We start from the raw sequence: 21,068 nt of genomic DNA on the forward strand, positions 1-21,068 counted from the left end.
CCCAGAACCCCAGTCCCGGCCCCTGATGTTCAGTTTAGAATCTTCCTTGGTAAGAAGCAGGATCTTATGCTGGGCCCAGCAAGTGGAAAACTCTTTTTCATTTACACAGCCACTGACTGTCGTGGTCTCAGACTGTATACCACAGAACCTGGTGTTCCACACACTTCCCCAGTTTGGAGCAAGAGAAAAAAGTAGTTGGATGAAATGATCTCATTTTATTTTTTAATCAATTTTTCTTAAATGTTGATGCTTGAAAACAAATGGATGGCAGTAAAGTAATCCTGAAGAACATAGGAGGAAAGAAATAAAAGAGACAATACCAAATGTTAGCAAAATGGCAGCAAGGCAAAAAAGAGGCTCAGCAATAGGAAAAAACTGAGTTCTTTGGCTGGGAAAAACTTATAAATATTAAAAATCCTGACAATGTTGAAAAAGAGAGGAAGAGACAGGGTTCCAGGACAAATACTAAGAATGAAATTGGAGCTGTCACTGCAGCTATCGTAAGGATATTTTAAAATCATAAGAGAGCATGATGAACAATTTAATACCAATAAATTTGAAAACAGGTAAGATGGATAATTTTTAGAAAAATGTTACCAAAATCGATTCAAGAAATAGAAAATCTAAACAAGCTCAAGTGTTAAAAAAATTAAATAGGTAAAATATGTACATCAACTGGGCACAGTGGCTCACGCCTGTAATCCCAACACTTTGGGAGGCTGAAGTGGACAGATCACTTGAGATCAGGAACTGGAGACCAGCCTGACCAACATAGTGAAACCCTGTCTTTACTAAAAATACAAAATTAGCCAGGCATGATGGCGCATGCCTGTGATCCCAGCTACTTGGGAGGCTGAGGCAGGAGAATCGCTTTAACCTGGGAGGTGGAGGTTGCAGTGAGCCGAGATTGTGCCATTGCACTCCAGCCTGGGCAACTAGAGCAAAACTCTGTCCCAAAAAAAAAAAAAAAAAAAAAAAAAAAAAAATTATATATCAACAAAAAAAGAAAATTTTAAAAGGTAACAATTTAAAAAAGTCAAATAGGCAATCAAAAGTATTCCTTTCACCAGCCACTAAAAAGGCACCTGTACATGGGAATGGCAGCAAAATGACAGAAGAGGAAACTCTAAGCTCTCATCCAACACAGAAACCACTAAAACCAGGCAGAAGCTGTCTGCAGAGATGTTGCAGGTGCTCTAAACAACCACGAAATGCATACAGCAACCAAGCAAATGCCTGATCGAGGAAAGCCATCTTCAAGTCCACAGGAAAGTTTTGTGGCATATGGTGGCAACCCAGTTCCCAGTTCCCTTCCTCAAGCTGCAGGGAGCAGACCAGACATGATTTGTTCTAGTCTGGCTGGTTCATACCTGAAGGATTGATCCTCATCTCCGTCTCACATAACATGCAAGATGGGCAAGAAAAAGAGGTGGGCACGGCTCATGAAAGCCACAGAGAGGCAATCAAGGTAAAAATAGATAAATTGGACTATATACAAATTAAAGACTTCAGTGCATCAAAGGATACAGTCAACAGAGTGAAAAGCAATCTATGGAACAGGAGAAAATATTTGCAAATAACGAGTTAATCTTCACAATATATAAAGAACTCCTGCAACTCAACAACAAAAAAATCCCTGATTTCAAAGTGAGCGAAGAACTTGAATAAACATTTCTTCAAAAAAGATGATATAAATGTCCAATAGGCAAGTGAAAAGATGCTTAACATTACTAATCATTAGGAAAATGCAAATCAAAACCACAATGAGATAGCACCTCAGCACCTCACACCCATTATGATTGCTACTATTAAAAAAAAAAAAAAAAAAAAAAAAAAAAAACCCAGAAAATAACAAGTGTTAGTAAGGATGTGGAAAATCGGAACCCTTGTGTCTGCCTCATGTAATGTTGAGAATATAAGATATTGTAGCCACAATAGAAAACAGTGTGGCAGTTTATCAAAAAATGAAAAGTAGAATTACTGTATGATCCAACAATTCCCCTTCTGGGTATATACCAAAAAAATTGAAAGCAGGTTCTCAAAAGAATAATTGTACATCCACATTTACAGCAGCATTATTAACAATAGCCAAAAGGCAGAAGCCCAAGTGTTCATCAGTGGATGCATAATAAACAAAATGTTGTCTATCCATACAGTGGAATATTATTCACCCTTAAAAAGGAAGGAGATTCTGATACATGTAACGCGGTGGATGAACTTTGAAAACATCATGTTAAGTGAAATAAGCCAGAAACCAAAGGACAAATATCATATGACTACACTTATAAGAGGAACTTAGAATAGACAAAGTCACACAGACAAAGTATAGTTGAATTACCAAGGGTGGAGTAGGCAGGAGAGGAGTGGAGAATTATTGTTTAATGGCTACAGAGACTCAGTTTTGGATAATGAGAACATTCTAGAAATTAATAGTAATGATGGCTGCACAGCATTGTGAATGTACTTCATGCCACTGGTGGACACTTAAAAATAGCTAATATGGTAAATTTTATGTTATGTCTATCAAACTTTTAAAGGCACCCTCCACAGATAGTCTTAGTAGTAAGTTTTACCAAACATTATAAAGTTTTACAGGAAAAAGAAATCTATTCCCCTCATTTTACAAGGCTAGCATGATCTTGACCTAATACTGGTTTAAAAAACTCATTTGTAAACAAGTACATAAAAATCTGAGGCTGAGCGCAGTGGCTCATGCCTGTAATCCCAACACTTTGGAAGGCCGAGGGGGGCGGATCACAAGGTCAGGAGATCGAGACCATCCTGGCTAACACAGTGAAACCCCATCTCTACTAAAAATACAAAAAATTAGCCAGCCGTGGTGGCATGTGCCTGTAGTCCCAGCTACTCGGGAGGCTGAGGCAGGAGAATCACTTAAACCTGGGAGAAAGAGGTTGCAGTGAGCCAAGATTGCGCCATTGCACTCCAGCCTAGGCAAGAGTGAGACTCCGTCTAAGAAGAAGAAGAAAAAAAAAAAACTCCGAAATAAGATATTTCATCAAGTCAAATTTGGCAGTGTGTTTTTAAAACACACACACACATAACCAAGTGTGGTTTAACATAAGAATGAAAGGATAAATGAATAGCATTAAGTCTTCTTTTTTCTAATCCATTAATTTTCTTAGTAGTGTTAAAAAGCAGTAGAGAAGATTCAATGCCCAGTAATGATTTAAAAAAACTCTTCAGAAACCAGGAATAGATAACTTTCTTAACTATGAAGGTTATCTATAAGAAACGTACAACAAATATTGAATGGTGAAAACCTTAGTTTAAGGCTTAAATCAGGTACAAGACACACATGAATGCTATTACTCTTACTCTTCAACAGTGTTCTATGATTCCTAGTCAAGGGAATAAAATAAGAAAAAAAATTATAAGAATTATACAGGAAGGGACACATTTTGTTTGCATGTGATACAGTTGTCTACATAGAAACATCAAAGAGAGTCAATAAACTGTTACAACTCATTCAGCAAAATTACTCTATAAGATCCACTCACTGAAATCATTAGCATTTGTATACCCAATGATAAACAATTATAAAATGTAATAGAAAACATAGTAAATAATAGTGGATTCAAGGCTAGCCATGTAATACAGGTTGAACGTTCCTAATTTTAATCTGAAATGCTCCGATATCTTAAACTTTTTGAGTGCCAACCTGTCAACACAAGTGGAAAATTCCACACCTGACCTCATGTGACAGGGCATAGTCAAAGCACAGGTGCACGACACAGTTGATTTAGTGTCCCCAAGGGAAAAAAAAGACCCACCCAGCCCCCTTCAACTATAATATAACTTTTCCATGCACACCCAAATTCCGCCACACAAGCACGCCCACAACGCGTAATAAAATGGCACGTGTGCAGGCTGGACGCACCCACCGCAGATTCCCCACGATACCTCACGTGGGGCCAAGAACTCCATGCATTACTCACTGTGGTTTTTTGCTTATTCTCTACAATGTCATGTAAAAATATTACTGAAAATGTCAAAAAAAAGGCCTGCAGATCCCCCTATGTGTAACAGTGATCAGAAAAAGAGGAATAATTTATGTTTATCAGTAGCACAAACAGTCAACTTGTTGGAGGAACTGAACAGCAGTATAAGTGTGAAACGTCTTACAGAAGAGTATGGTGTTGGGATGACCACCATATATGACCTGAAGAAACAGAAGGGTACGCTTTTGAAGTTCTATGCTGAATGTGATGAGCAGAAGTTAATGAAAAATAGAAAAACTGCGTAAAGCTAAAAATGAAGATGTCAATTGTGTATTGAAAAACTAGATCTGAAGGCATCACACTGAACTCATGCCATTCAGTGGTATGCTGATCGTGAAACAAGCGAAGATCTATCCTGATGAACTGAAAATTGAAGGGAACTGTGAATATTCAACAGGCTGGTTGCAGAAATTTAAGAGATGACATGGAATTCAAGTTTTAAAGCATCTGCAGATCACAAGGCAGCGTCAAAACTCATTGACGAGTTTGCCAAGATTATTGCTGATGAAAATCTGATGCCAGAACAAGTCTGTATTGCTGATGAGACATGACCATTTGGGTGCTATTGCCCCAGAAAGATGCTGACTACAGCTGATGGGACAGCCCCTACAGGAATTAAGGATGCCAAGGACAGAACGACTGTGCAGTGCTGTGCAAATGCAGCAGGCACGCATAAGTGTAAACTCGCTCTCATGGGCGAAAGCTTTTGTCCGTGCTGTTTTCAAGGAGTAAATTTCTTACCAGTCCATTATTATGCTAACAAAAAGGCGTAGATCACCAGGGACATCTTTTCTGATCGGTTTTACAAACATTTCGTACAGGCCTCTTGTGTTCGCTGCAGAAAAGTTGGACCGGATGATGACAGCAAGATTTTCTTATGCCTTGACTACTGTTCTGCTCATCCTCCAGCTGAAATTCTCATCAAAGATAATATTGATGCTGTGTACTTTCCCCCAAACGTGACTTCCTTAGTTCAGCCATGTAACCAGGGTATCTTTAGATCAATGGAAAGTAAATATAAAAATACTTTCTTGAATTGCATGCTCGCAGCAGTGAACGGAGGTGTAGGTGTAGATTCAGGAGTTGAGCATGAAGGATGCCATATATGCTGTTGCCAATGCTTGCAACACAGTGACTAAAGACACAGCTGTGCGTGCCTGGCGTGACCTCTGGCCTACGACTGTGTTCAGTGATGATGATGAACAAGGTGGTGATTTAGAAGAATTCAGCTTGTCAAGTGAGAAGAAAAGGATGTCTGACCTCCTTACCTATGGAAAAAATATACCTTCAGAGTTCATCAGTCAGCTGGAAGAAGTAGACATTAATGTCGTTTTTAACATTGATAATGAGGCTCCAGTTGTTCCTTTCATTGACTGATGGGGAAATAGCCAGAATGGTTCTGAATCAAGGTGTTCATGATGATACCAACCATGAAGATGACGTTAACACTGCAGAAAAAGCACCCGTGGACAGCGTGGAGCACATGTGTGATGGGTTAACTGAGGCCTAGAGCAGCGTGCATTCACAACAGAACAAGAAATCATGTCAGCTTATAAAATCAAAGAGAGAATCCTAACACAAAAAAGAAAGAAAAAAAATTAGCCGGGCATGGTGACACGTGACTATAGTCCCAGCTGCGTGGGAGGCTGAGGTAAGAGTCTTGCCTGAGCCCAGGAGTTAGAGGCTGCAATGAGCCGTGATCATGCCACTGCACACGCGCCTGGGAAACAGCGAGGCCCTGTCTCAAAAAGACCAAAAAACTTAAAACAAACAAACAAAACTAAGTAAATATTTTGTGCATGAAACAAAGTTTGTGTACACTGAACCAACAGAAAGCAGCTGTCGGTTCTAAGACCATTGTTAGTGAGGCAGATACCATTAAAAATCCTAAGACCATTGTTAGTGGGGCAGATACCATTAAAAAGCCACCCAGCAGAATGCCTCCTCATCCCCAGAGGACCCACTTCCTGGGCCTGTAACTGCTTCTCATGTTCCTTCTCACCTAAAATGTAAAATGCAGTGTCCCATAACCTTTGAATCAAAGCACAGCATGGTTGGGAGACCAGAGGCCTGCTGTTGTTTGTTGTTGCTGCTGTTGTTCAACAGCTGATTCCGGTCTCTGCTGATGCCACTGGCTGCTTAGCTCCCCTGAGCACATGAGTCTTCACTGTGTTAATGGCATGTCTTATTTTTTACTGTTAAGTACTTATGTGTGAATAAGTGTAAGGAAATGATTGCTTGTTGGTGCCATATAAATTCAGAGTCAGGGGCAGGCATGGTGGCTCATGCCTGTAATCCCAGCACTTTGGGAGGCCAAGGCGGGCAGATTGCTTGAGGCCAGGAGTTCAACACCAGCCTGGCCAACATGGCAAAACCCCATCTCTACCAAAATTACAAAAATTAGCCAGGCGTGATGGCACACGCATGTAGTCCCAGCTACTTGGGAGGCTGAGGCAGGGGAATCACTTGAGCCTGGGAGGTAGAGGTTCCAGTGAGCCCAGATTTCACCACTGCACTCCAGCCTGGGTGACAGAGAGACTGTCTCAAAAAAAAAAAAAAATCTCAGTCAGGAATGAGGGTGATGCCACACAACCACTGATTGCCCACATGGGGGTGAGGGCTGAGATAGTGACACCTCCGCTTTCTGATGGTTCCATGCACAGAGACTTTGTTTCATGCACAAAATTTATTTGTTTGTTTGTTTATTTTTTGAAACAGAGTTTGGCTCTGTTGCCCAGGCTGGTGTACAGTGCTGCGATCATAGCTCATTGCAGCCTTTAACTCCTGGCCTCAAGCGATCTTCCCACTTCAGCCTCCTGTGTAGCTGGGACTACAGTCATGCTGTCACACCTGGCAATCACACCAGTCTATGCACAGAATTATTTAAAATATTGTATAAAATTACCTCTAGGCTATGTGTATAAGATGCAGATGAAACATAAATGAATTTTGGTTTTAGACTCTGGTCCTATCTTCAAGATCTCTCACTGTCCATTCCAAAAATGCCCTCCGCCCCCCCGCCAAAAAAAAATCTGGCATTCAAAACATTTCTGGTCTTGAGCATTTTGGATAAGGGACACGCCACCTGTAATATCCTTTTACACATTTCCTGGATGGGAAACAGAAGTTGGTGCGGTAGGAGTCACACATAAACGGCCGACTTTCTTGTCTGTGACAGTCTTAGGATGTCCTAGAGAAGTATCAGCAATGTGAATGTCTCCAGTCAAATATCAGAGCAGAAAAAATATGTTGAGAACTGCTGTATTATTAGACTGGGCTACTTTCTTCAAACAACCACCTGGTATCAGGGCATTCATTCATTTACCCAGTAGATATTTCCTACACACTTGTCATATGCCGAGCATATTCTAGGCACTGCAGGTACAGCAGTTGACAGGAATATACAGCCTTTGCCCTTGTGGGACTTAACATTTAAGGGAGAAGGCAGGCAGCAAACAGTTTCTTTAAAAATCCTTATGGTGGTAAATGCAATGAAGAAAACAGGCTGAGTATGGAGAGTAGGTGTGAGGTAGGCCCCTTGCAGATGAGTGGCATTTGAGCTGAGGCCCAGATGATGAAGAGAAGGATGGACTCTTGTAGGTCTATTGGACTGGCCCTTCCAGGAATGGTAAGGGCTGAGAGGTCAGGAGAAGCGGTAAGTTTAGCGGGGCTGAAATGAAGGGAGAGAAGACAAAGCAATAGGAAATGAAGTTGGAGAAGCAGGCAGCTTCAGACGGGACCATTCCAGACTGTTGACACCTTAACGGACAACAGCAAGAAGTTTGGGTTCTGTTCTAAGGATAAATGGAAGTCACAGAAGGATTTTAAGTGGGAGGAATAGGCTGGGGTATATGTTTGTTTACTCTGTGTTCATTTTTGTTTTAATGGATACAGAGTCTCCCAATGTTGCCCAGGCTGGTTTTGAACTCCTGGGCTCAAGGGATCCTCCTAGCTCGGCCTCTCAAAGTGCTGACGCATGTTTTTTAATGGAAGCAGAGAAAGCAATCTTGGACCTTTGCAGTGGTTCAGGTGATTAGTGATGGGGGTTAGGACCAGGGACGTATCGATGGAGGTGTTGTGAAGTTGTCATATTTTAAATATACATTTCAGAGCCAGTTGCACTTGCTGATAGATTGGATGTGGCATATTAGAGAAAGAAGAATCGAAGGTGGCACCTAGTCTTGTGTTCTGAGCTTCCAGAATGAGGCATCTAGAAGCCAGGACCCGGGAGAAGCACGGAAGGAGCGGAGGTTTATTCAGTCTGCAGAAGCAGTGCCTACAGGACTGCTGTGTGAAAGAGGACAGATGTGATATGAGCAGATGAAAATCACACAGCAGGCAGCTCTGGGCTCATTATGAGAAACGACTCTAGGATATTTCTAACCTGCTGGGCTCTACTGCCAAGGGCTGCCTTAAGGCATGAAGCCGCAGAAGCTGGGTGACCACCGTCCCACAGTGAGGGAGCTGGTCAGTTCCTTACCAGAATGGAGATCTGGCTAGACCTCCTAGCCCTAACATGCTTACTTATTTCGATAAGCAAAGATGAAGCTCACATGGGTCCCGTGTGCTCTTGAACTTCTGCACATGGTACCATTAACCGCACTTGGATGCTGGCAATCGCAGTTTTAGTTAAATAAAGTGACTTGCCCACTGTACTCTAAAAAATTAATTTGGCAACATGTTGATTCTGTATCCTAACCATAAGACCACACAGAGGCGTGGCTAATAAACTTTAGCTTGTGTGTAAATGCCTGCCAAGACCTGCTAAATACTGTTGCTTACATTAAAAAAAAAAAAAAAAATTCTTTTTTTTTTTTAATTTAAATTTCACGGAGCTGCTCAAGGGCCGTTCAGCTTCCTATTCATCTCTGTCTCCACCGGCCACGACTGGCATTACTCTAACATCTGTCCTATGGCCACATTTTATGGGATGTTTGAGGATTATTCCTATGAAGTGACATTGGAATTTGGGGATGTGGCTATCTTCAGATGCCAAATAAACTTGGATAGAAATCACTTTTCCTGTGTGTGTTTACAGTTAGTTAGGAACGTGGGGCTGTGAGGGGCTCCCTGGACATGACCCTGGAGCTGTTGGCCCTTGTTCAGTGGTCAGATGCGCTTCAGACCTCCCAGAGTGCTGACCATACACTCAGTCACAGCCCCGTGCGCACCTCAACGCCACTGCTTAGAAGTCCAGTGTAATTCCTCAGGCAGCACGTCCTAGAGCAGGCCATGAGAGGTGTAAGGTACGGACTTTGTTGTGAGGTTACATGTAGGCTTCTGTTCTATCTTGTCTCTGTTTAAAGATCAATATTTCTGGCAGCCTTTATCCCCACCATGATAAATACGTGGATGGAAGGATACATGCGTGGATGGGTGGATGGGTGGATGGATGGATGAATGGATGGGTAGATGGGTGGATGGGTGGATGGGTAGATGGGTAGATGGGTAGATGGAGTGATATTTGATTTCATAGTCAAAGAACTCAAACAGTAAAGAAGTACACAGGGTCCCCCAGTCTTACATCCCTTCCTTAAAGTAACTACAATCAAGATAGAAGTGTATCTTCTAGATTTCTTTTACAAACATATTTATGAATGTAACATATTATGATCAGGTCCAGTGACTCACATGTATAATCCTAACACTTTGGGAGGCCAAGGTGAGTGGATTGTTTGATGCCGGAAGTTTGAGACCAGCCTTGGCAACATAGAAAGAACTTGTCCCTACAAAAAAAATTTTAAAAGTAGCCTGGTGTCGTGGCACATGCCTGAAGTCCTAGCTACTCAGGAGGCCAAGGTGGGAGGATCACTTGAGGACAGGCATTCCAGGCTGCAGTAAGCCATGATCATACCACTGCACTGAAGTCTGGGCAATGGATCAAGTTCCTGTCTCTTTAAAAAAAAAAAAAGCATATTTACATAGAAATAAATGTATATAAACATAGATATTGTTTAGGGATTTGTTTTTATATATATTGGAGAATCACATGTTTTTTTCAGGACTTTTTATTTAACCCTATATCTAGAAGATCCTTCCAGCTTAACACAAATACAGCTACTTCATTCTTTCTAACCATTGGGAGGTACTGTAATTAATTTATGTGCTTTCTGTTATTTTTATTGTTCTACTATTGTATTTATTTATTTATTTTAGAAATAGGATGTCACTGTGTTGCCCAGGCTGGACTCAAGCTCCTGGGCTCAAGCAGTCCTCCCACCTCAGCCTCCCAAGTAGGTGGGACTACAGGCATGAACCCTGCAATACGGCTGGCTTCTGCTATTTTAAACTCGTGTGTGTGTGTGTGTGTGTGTGTGTGTGTGTGTGTGTGTGGGTGTTTTCTAATTGAACAATCTGAATTCAATTTTAAGAGATTTTCTTGAGCTGTAATTATTCTAGTCCAAGCCCAGGCTCATGAAGATTTCTGTAAAATAGATTCAAAGCAGTGAAATTACTGTGCCCTAGGATATGTGTACTTAAATTCTGATACACAAGGCTGCACCAATTTACACTATTACTAACAGTATATAAAGTCCTATTTCCTATGTCCTATAAATTCCCATGTCCAGTACTGGACATAACCCATATTTTCAATATTCGGTGATCCGTTTAGTTAAAAAAAAAAGATCTCATTAATTTGTAATTCCCTGATTACTAAATTACCAATGAGTCTGAATATCTTAGATAGGAGATTTATCATTTGTGAATTGCCTGTCCTGATCCCTTACCTGTTTTGAAATTGGGTTATTTATATTTTTCACACTGTTTTACAGCAATGCTTACATAATACGGACATTAAACTTTTGTTGTAAGTGTTATAAAATTCTGTCTCTTTAACTGTGCTTATGGTGTCTTAAGTATTACCAAGTTTTTAATTTTTAACTATTATTTTTTATAAAATTAAACACCTCTTTTCCTCCATGGCACCTACACTTAGTGGTTTTGCTTAGAAAGGCCTTCCTCACCCCCTGAGCTTTAAAAATAATCTCATATTCTCCTATTTATAGTTTTAAAAAATATTTAGACCTTTAATGAAGCTGCACTTCACTTACTGTATAATGTGAGGGGACCATGTTCTTTTTAATAACTAATTTATTGACACTGACTTACAATGCCCCCTGTGAGTCATCTCTTACATTCCCACATGGTATGGGTGTGTTTCTGGTTATTCTCGTCCATTGTTCTGTTTGTCTATTCTGTGCTAACTTCTATTTTACTGCTATAATTGTACAGACTGTTTTGATATCTGGTATGTCAAATTCTTTCTCATTATTTTTCTTTTTTAAAATCATCTTCCTATGCATTTTTTTCTTTCCTATAAACTTTAGAATAAACATGTCCTTTTCTTTTTTAAAAGTTTGAAATTTTTGGATTATATTGAATTTTTAGATGAATTTGGAAAAAGCATCATTTTTTCTGCATTTTTTAATGATTTTTCAAAACTGACACCTAGTCAGAAAACTACGTGTAAAAATTGAATCCATAGAGTTTTTACAACCTGGAAGAAAATACAAATGTGGCTGAATGACTTTATAACCTGAGTATCGGAAAAGGCTTCCACCTACCTATGACTCAAAAGCCAGATGGAATAAGACAAAGTGTTGATATAATTTGAATACATAAGCAATTGAAACTTATACCTGGCAAAAGTTTGCATAAGAAAAGTCAAGCCAGGTGTGGTGGGTTATGTCTGTAATTTTGGAAGACTGAGGCAGGAGGATTGCTTGAGCCCAGGAGTTTGAGATCAGCCTTGGCAACAAAGTGCAACATTGGCTCTACAAAAAATCAAAACATTAATTGCGTGTGGTGGTGCACACCTGTAGTCCGGCTACTTGGGAAGCTGAGTCTGGAGGATCACCTGAGTCCAGGAGACTGAGGCTGCAGTGAGCAATGTTTGCACCAATGCACTCTAACCTGGGTGACAGAGCAAGACCCTATCTCAAAAAAAGAAAAAAATGTAAATCATAATAATACCTGCTTCACTGTTGTGGAGAGAATTAAGTAGTATGCCTAGTACTAATAATAATTGTTATAATTATATCCAATGTTTTTAACTATATCATTTCTTATATATATAAGCTATCACAAATGTTAGTGTTCCTCCCTTCTGAAATTCATCTGAGGGTCCCTCACTGGCCCAGGCCTCCTGGGTAGAAGCACATTTGTATTGAGAAGACAGCAGTTAAATTCTGGGACACTATCTTGAGCTGTAACTAAGATAAGTCATTTTTTTCTTCCATTTCTAAAAATATTTATAGAATAAACCCATTTTTTTCTTTTTTGTACCATACCACCAGGATAGCTTTCCACCTTCCATCACTCATCTGTGTGACTTAAGTTCCTTCAAATATAACTCTGTAATTATGATTACATAGTCACACAATCATTGTGATTCTTTAATTGCAAGTGATTGATTTAATCTACCTTATCATCCAATCGGTGCTGACAGTGGATTTCATTCCTTTTTTTTCTAACAGTAGAAATAGAATGCAGTGCACTTGCCAGGATTGAGGCAAGAGGGAGGGGCTGTTTCCGCCAGCTGCCAGGATCACCTGTGCTGACCCTTCAGCTGCATCTGCAGCGCTATCCTGGACCAGGTGCAACTCGTGATTTTCATAAAATAGTCGAGTTTCAAACAGATGGGACTTTAGAGCTTCTTTAATTTGAGCTATGAAGAACTGAGTTTTAAAAAGTATGCTTATTCACTTGGAATTCCATAAAAAATACCTGTGCTGGGTAGATAGGATAGCACGGCCTACCTCTCACCACTGGTGTCATAATTAAAACTCATGTATGTATTTACTTATACTCTGCCTTATGCCAAGAGTATTGGAAGTGGTGAGTTAAGATTAGAAATTCTCAGCTCCTATGTCACAGACTGGCAAGCTTCCCACCCTGCGCACTGAGTGTTCTGACACAATGGGAGCATGTCGTGCATCTAATGGGACATGTGGCTACCAAGCACTTGAACTGGCCAGTGAGACTGAGAACTGAATGTTTCATTGTATTGAATTTTGTTTCATGTTAATTTAAAAAGCTATGTGTGCTCTATGGACGGGGGGCCTACGGACAACACAGCTCTTGACCATTTGTTTTTAAATATAGTTTCATGTATATACAAACAGGTTATCACTTTCCTGTATGGCTGGCTATTATGAATGCTAAACTGCTTTTCCCTCTCTCTAGATTCCATCACCCAGCACAAGGTCTGTGCCTCTGAAAACTACCTATTGTCACAATGACAGTGACCTCACTGGCCTGTGGTGACTGCACACAGCTCGCAAAACTGTCTTTGGATGTTCAAATGAGAAACAAAACTGTGAAGAGAAGGAACTGGCGTATACAAGATGACTTTCGATATCATGTTTGCCATGTGTTGTGGTTCTTAAGAACTCTCAGGTGACTTTCTGATGACTGAATGTGTGTTTCAGAGAAGCTTCGGGCCTTTTTATTTTACTATTTTTTTTTTTGAGACAGAGTCTTGCTCTGTTTCCCAGGCTGGAGTGCAATGGCACAATCTCGGCTCACTGCAACCTCCACCTCCCAGGTTCAAGCGATTCTCCTGCCTCAGCCTCCTGAGTAGCTGGGATTACAGATGTGTGCCACCATGCCTGGCTAATTTTTGTATTTTTAGTAGAGACAGGTTTCGCCATGTTGGCCAGGCTGGTCTCAAACGCCTGACCTCAGGTGATCTGTCGGGCCTCTTCTATAGAATTCCAGTCTTTGTATCTTAGTAATGATCATAATTGAAAGGTCACAGAACCTTTGTCATTAGAACACAGTACTGCCAAATAAAGAATGGAAATTCGTTGACATTGTTTTATTACTGAGAACAACTAGAGAACTCTGCAAGTTTCTTGGCTTAGACTAGATCTTTATTAATACATTATCATTAGGTAGGAAAGACATTTGTCAGTTATTAAGGTGACTTTTATCTAGCGGAGATTCCTCTCTTAAAGTAATGACAGGAGATAGGTATGGGGGGGGTGTTATAAAGGATAATTGGTGCCATCTGAGTATCTTACTTCTGCAAGCCTGCTTTATGGTGAGCAAAGCATCACCAACAAGGGATCACAATGTCCATTGGCCACTTTTTGCTTGCCGTCCTCGAGATGAAATTGGCAGCTGGGCTGATTCATAGAAACACCGATTTGTGGCTGAGCACGGTGGCTCACACCTGTAATCCCAGCCCTTTGGGAGGCTGAGGTGGACAGATCACTTGAGGTCAGGAGTTCGAGACCAGCCTGGCCAACGTAGCAAAACCCATCTCTACTAAAAATACAAAAATCAGCTGGGTGTGGTGGCACACACCTGTGGTCCCAGCTCCTCAGGAGGCTCAGGCAGGAGAATCGCTTGAACCCAGGAGGCGGAGGTTGCAGTGAGCCAAGGTTGCAGTGAGTCAAGATTGCTCCACTGCACTCCAGCCTGGGCAACAGAGTAACTCTCCATCTCAAATAAATAAATAAATAAGAAACACTGATGTGTCTGTCACCTTCTAAACAAATGAAATGCTAGGAAGTCCTAGCCAGAGTGATCAGGCAAGAATAAGCCATAAAAGGCATCCAAATAGGAAAAGAAGTCAAACTGTCTCTCTTCACTGCCGATATGATTCTATACCTAGAAAACCCTAAAGATGCTGCCAAAAGGCTCCTGGAACTGATAAATGACTTAAGTTTCAGGATAGAAAATCCATGTACAAAATCAGCATTTCGAACCACAGTAACATTCAAGCTGAGCACCAAATCAAGAACGCAATCCCATTTCCAATAGCCACGGAATTAAATACCTAGGAACACGTATAACCAAGGAGGCCAAGGATCTCTACAAGGAGAACCATAAACGAGATGCTGAGTCCCAGCGAGGTCGGAGGTGCCACTGAGCCCTCATCATGGTGCTGTTCCCGCTCTGGGTTATTTATCTGTTGCTCATCTCAGCTGTTGTTCCTACCTCAAATTTCAAGTCCCTCAACTATAACAGAACCACTTCTATAATGAACCTTTGAGCAGGGAGGTAGCAGTGCATTGTATAGAAATTGGCATTCTATAGAAAACCATAGAAACTGGAAATAATGAAGGGTTTTCTCTTGTTTTTAAAATAATGTATACAACTAAATCATCCCCTTATGATACTCATCCTCTAACAGCAATTGAACTTCAATACAATGCGTCATTGCTGAGTTCACTCGCTTCACAATGCATATGTTTCTCTATAACCACAAGCATCCTGGCTTGGTAGCGCTCCCACAGCACCAAAAATCCCTGAGGAGGCTGACAAACATTGTGCTGACTCATGCTAGAGACAAGCCACAGAGAACTTCCATCCCCCACCACATCAGCCATGGAGCCAGCCCAGCCTCTGCCTACCCAGGCCTCAGTCCTCAATGTTAAGTTCTGATCCCTGATGCTGGCCTGCCAGTGGCCAGTCAAGATTCTCTTTCTGAAAGCTAATATTTTATGAGGACTGACTGTTGCTAGACATTACACTAAGCATATTATATGTTGTACTTCATTTTACCCTTTCAACAATCCTGTTAGTAGCTTACTGTGGGTCTGCAAAGCGTTACTCAAAACATATAGGGCTAGAGGTTCTCAGGATTCTGAATTTTAAAAAAATTTTTTAAAGGCTTATGGCTCTCACCACTGTTATTCAACGTTGCATTAAAGATTCTACCCAGAGAAGGCAATAAAAGGAAATTAAAGCTATACAGATTGGAAGTGAAGAAATAAAAGTCTTTATTCTCAAGAATACAAGACACTATGTATAGAAATTGTAAGGAATGCAAAAAAAAAAAACCCTACAAGAACTTATAACAAGTTTAGCAAGATTGCAATATACAAAGTTAATATACAAAACTAACAGAATTGTATTTATATATACTGTCAATAAGCAATTCAAAATGAAATTAAGACCACGATTCCATTTAAAATTGAATCTAAAAATAAAATAGGAATAGACTTGGCAACAACTGTAACATCTGTATACTGAAACCTGTAAAACATTGCTGAAAGAAGTTAAAGATTTAAATAGAGATGTATGCAAAGTTTATAGATTAGAAGATGCAATATTGTTAAGATGACAGTTCTCAAATTGATGTATAGATTCAATGCAATCCATTAAAATCTCAGATGGCTTTTTGTAGAATTTGAAAAGCTGATGCTAAATTTTTTATGAAAATGCAAAGAACCTCTAGTAGACAACACAATTTTTTTTAAGAGCAAAGTTGGAGGATTTATAGAACCTGATTCCAAAACTGTCTGTAAAACTACAATAATCACAAAGTATCAGCCAGGTGCCATGGCTCACATCTGTAATCCCAGCTATCTGGGAGGCTGAGGCGGGTGGATCACTTGAGGTCGGGAGTTTAAGACCAGCCTGGCCAACTTGGTGAAACCTCGTCTCTACTAGAAATACAAAAAATTAGCCAGGCATGATGGCACACACCTGTAATCTCAGTTACTCAGGAGGCTGAAGCAGGAGAATAGCTTGAACCCAGAAGAGTCCATCTCAAAAACAACAAGAACAAAAGTAACACATTGGCATAAGAATAGACATGTAAATCAAATAACAAAATAGAGAATTCAGGTATAAATCTTCATATTTATGGCTGATTGACTTTGAACAAAGGTGACGAGGCAAGTCAGTAGGGTAGCATATTCTTTTCAACAAATGGTGCTGGCAGAAGAAAAAAAAAAGTACTTGGATCCTTACCTCACACCATGCACAAAAATTAGCTCAACATGGACTAAATCAGGGTTTCTCAATGTCAGCAGTATTGGCGTTTGTGGGGGTGGATAATTCTTTGCTGTGGAGAGCTGTCCTGTGCACTGTAGAATGTTTAGCTGCATCCTGGCCTCTGCCTATTAGATGCCAGTGGCATCCCTCCCCTGACACACACCTAGTTGTGACAATCTCTGTCTCCAGATATTCCCAAATGTGCCCTGAGAGCAAAACTGTTTCCAGTTGAGAATCATTGGCCTAATGTAAAAAATAAAATGTACAGAAGAAAGCACAGCAGGAAATCATTCTGACCTTAGGTTAGGCAAAGATTTCTTAGATATGACACTAAAGGCACAATTTATTAAAAAAATAAGTTGGGCTTTGTCAAAATTTTAAGTTTTGCTCTTCTGAAGAAACCATTAAAAAAAATGAAAAGACAAGCCACAGACTATGAAAAAATACTTGCAAATCATATATCTGATAAAGGACTTGTACCCAGACCATGTAAAGAACTCATAACTCATTAATAAAAGGATAAAGAAAAAGCTGAAGACAAGTCATGCAAGATATACAAATATTAAGCACATTAAAATGCTCAATATTATTAGTCACTAGGGAAATACAAATTAAAGGCACAATGAAATACCTATTACACACTCACTAGAATGACTGTAAACAATAAGACTGATAATTCCAAAATCTGACCAGGATATGGAGAAACGAGAACCCTCCTACATTGCTGGCATGACTGCAAAATGATACAGCCACTTTGAAACACCATTTGGCAGTTGCTTAAAAAATTGAACATTCAACTACCATATGACCCAGCAATTTCACTCGCAGGTATATAACCAAAATACATGAAAACATGGATCTGCACAAGGTCTTGTATACAAATGTTCATAGCAACAGTATTCATAATAACCAAAAATTAGCCCATCAACTGAAAAGTAGATAAACAAAATGTATATCCACACCATGGAATGCTACTCAGCAAACTTCTAAAAAGCAACAAACTACTAACACGTGCAAGAACATGAGTGAGCCTCAGAAACATAAGTGAAAGAGGTCAGACACAAAAGACTACAGATTGTATGATTCCATTTAGATACCATTTCTACAAATCGCAAAACTGTAGAGGCACAAAACAGATTCATGGTCTCCTGCAGCTGGGGATGGGAGTGGGAACAGACAGCAAACATTTTGGGATGATGGAAACATTCTAAAATTGGATTGTGATTTTGGTTACACAACTGTATACATTTACTAAAATCACTGAACAGAACACTTTTAATGGGTAAGCTTTAAGGCATGTGAATTATACATCAATAAAGCTATTTTTTAAAAAAAAAGAGAGAGCGAGAGCTACATGGCAGCCTCAGGGCAGTAGCTCTCAGATCTCCCGTAGAGAAAGAACTTTCTCTTCCACAGCAATGAGTGCAGGTAGCTAAGACTCTCCAACCTGCATCTGGTAGTTCATTTAAGATCAGCCTCAGCTTTCAACTTAAGGCCATGGTCTTTCTCTGCAGTCCCCAGCCAATAAGTGGGCACAGAAAGGCACAGGGCATGGCTGATTCCGCCCAACATGAGGCTCCTCACCCTAGAACTCCCTGTGGAGTTGACCGAGACTGCGTGTGACCTGCAATGTGGTCTAAGCTGTCAGACCTCCACAGTGGCCAGAAGGTTTTCCATACCTGAGCCTGCTTCTACCCGCTTTTATTTTTCCCAGGAGTCACCCTTGGTCATCTCTTGCTCTTTGAACTCCATGTCTGTATCAGCTACCCAGAGGACCCATCAGACAGAAAGTAATATGCAGATAACAGCTCAGGGGAATCTGGGCAGCACTGTGAAACCAACATTTCTTCAGTGAAACCTAGAACAAAAGAGGAATAAATAAAAACTAATGGTCTCATTTCGGCACTGGCAGTCTCACTCTGGAATCTGTGTTCCTGCTGCCCAGGCCTATACTACAAGCTCGTTCAGCCATAACAGGGCAACTGTGAGGCTGCTGGATGGGATGATGTTGGAAGTAAATGCTCAGTGCTGCCAAGTGAAAATAGCACTCAGGCAGAAGTTTTCTCAGCAAGGCAATTTACTTTTATAGAAGGGTGCATCTAGCGGATGGAACAATGGCGAGAGCACACTGGACAAGTGAGGGGAAGGGGGCCTTATTCCTAATGCAGCTAGCCCTACTGCTATATCTTTCCCCTGTTGACTAGGGTTGGACCGCACAGTCTAAGCTAATTCCAATTGGCTATTTTAAAGACAGCAGAGGTACAAGCCAGACTGGCAGGACAGTTACAGAACAGGTGACTAAGGATGACTAAGGACAGAACAGGTGACTAAGTACAGAACAGGTGACTAAGGATGACTAAGGACAGAAGAGGTGATTAAGGACAGTGCATGTGACTAAGGTTGACTAAGGACAGAGCAGGTGACTAAGGACAGAACAGGTGACTAAGGATGACTACGGACAGAACAGGTGAGTAAGGACAGAACAGGTGACTAAGGATGACTAAGGATAGAACAGGTGACTAAGGGTGACTAAGTACAGAGCAGGTGACTAAGGATGACTAAGGACAGAGCAGGTGACTAAGTACAGAACAGGTGACTAAGGGTGACTAAGGACAGAACAGGTGACTAAGTACAGAACGGGTGACTAAGGATGACTAAGGACAGAGCAGGTGACTAAGGATGACTAAGGACAGAGCAGGAGACTAAGGACAGAACAGGTGACTAAGGACAGAACAGGAGACTAAGGATGACTAAGGACAGAACAGGTGACTACGGATGACTAAGGACAGAACAGGAGACTATGGATGACTAAGGACAGAACGGGTGACTACGGATGACTAAGGACAGAACGGGTGACTAGGATGACTAAGGACAGAACAGGTGACTAAGCACAGAACAGGTGACTAAGGACAGAGCAGGTGATAGAGGCTAGGAGGGGGTTGTTTACTGAAACTAGGGGTAAAGAGACGTAAAGAATGAGAAAGTTAAACTTTAAAATGGAGAACAAAGAGCAGGGAAGCTGAATATACTGACACATTGGTTCTTTGGAGAGGAACTCAGAACTCAGCGTACTTAACAATTTTCTCCCTCTTGAATTTTAAAAGACATTAACAGGCTAAACTTTGAAGAGGAATTTACTGTATCCTACAGATGACAATTAATGATCAATCTTGCAATGTTTACTGAGGTCACTATCCTCCTGTGTCCCATAGACTTCAGGGTAACTACATGGTCCTTAAACTTAGAATCTAAAGTATTTCCATGAGACCTTCCTTAATAGATGTTTGTTCTCAGCCTTCTTTCAATAGCAACATCCTTTGTTCACATGAGGATGCACAAAGAAATACAATAGGTAAAAACATGGCATCAGGACCACTCTCATTAAGCTGGGGTGGGGGGTGGTCAAATAAGGGTTTCAGATCTTCACCCAAGGATCTCATCGTTCTCTGCACAAGGGTACGCTGCACAGTGCCTTTGTAGATACTTCCGAAATTGCTTGAAAACTGCCGGTCTGGTGCAGTCCCTCCTATCACTGACAAAGAAGCTGAGATCTTGAAAGACATGCCACCCACAAGCAGTAACTCAGTGCAAAGAATCTAAATACCAGAATTCCTGACCCACAAGGCTTTCTCTGTGCACCCAAGATGTCCCAAACTGAAATGGTCTATGCACGACGGAGAACTTTGATCAAACTCAGAAAATGTCTTTGAAAGAGAAACATGGAACATTGCAGAGACGTCACAAATGAGACTTCCTTTGATGGTCCCTGAGAGCGTCTTTGTGTTCCATGTAGCTGCTCCCATTAATTTGGGCAGACATTGACAGTCTTTGAAGAAACATTTTTCACCTTGAGTTACAGTAAATGTTATCTCATGTTTTTGGAAATGCCATTCAAGGACTTGAGAGATCTTTGCTAGATAATTGTTTATAATCATGCCCCTTATAATTTCATTTGAGATTATATGAGAAAAATCTAAGCATACCAATTTAATAAAGGATTTGGACAACTGCATCTCAAACTTTAATACAAATTCAGATCACCTGGGAATATTGTTAACTGGTAGATTCTACTTCAGTACATCTGGGGCCAGAAAGGCTGTATTTCTCTCCCCTCCCCTCCCCTCTCCTCTTCTCCTTCCTTCTCTCTCTCCTCCTTCCTTCTGTCTCTTCTCTCTCTCTTCTTTCTTTCAAGATGGGTCTCCTTCTGTCACCCGGCTGGAGTACAGTGGCACGCTCACGGCTCACTGCAAAGGCTGGGTTCTAACAAGCTCTCCGGTGATGTGGATGCACTTTCAGTAGCGGGGAGTTAGAATACGC

General features: G+C 40.8%; 1 protein-coding gene across 6 annotated transcripts in view; it reads left to right on the forward strand.

Annotated features, from left to right (window-relative positions):
- MCPH1 (microcephalin 1) overlaps nucleotides 1–13,827 on the forward strand; it is a 237,460-nt gene extending 223,633 nt beyond the window's left edge. For 3 of the 6 annotated variants that reach the window (XM_054561156.2, XM_024251035.3, XM_054561158.2), the window contains 2 exons: nucleotides 12,497–12,616; nucleotides 13,206–13,827. In XM_054561156.2, the coding sequence (XP_054417131.2) occupies nucleotides 12,497–12,616; nucleotides 13,206–13,261 (176 nt within the window). In that variant the 3' untranslated portion in view covers nucleotides 13,262–13,827. The remainder of the gene's footprint in view (nucleotides 1–12,496; nucleotides 12,617–13,205) is intronic. The other 3 variants (XM_054561157.2, XM_002818777.6, XM_063726496.1) reach the window with 1 other exon arrangement.
- Nucleotides 13,828–21,068: the final 7,241 nt, after the last annotated feature.

This window comes from Pongo abelii, chromosome 7 (genome assembly GCF_028885655.2).
Source record: "Pongo abelii isolate AG06213 chromosome 7, NHGRI_mPonAbe1-v2.0_pri, whole genome shotgun sequence".
NCBI lineage: Eukaryota > Metazoa > Chordata > Mammalia > Primates > Hominidae > Pongo > Pongo abelii.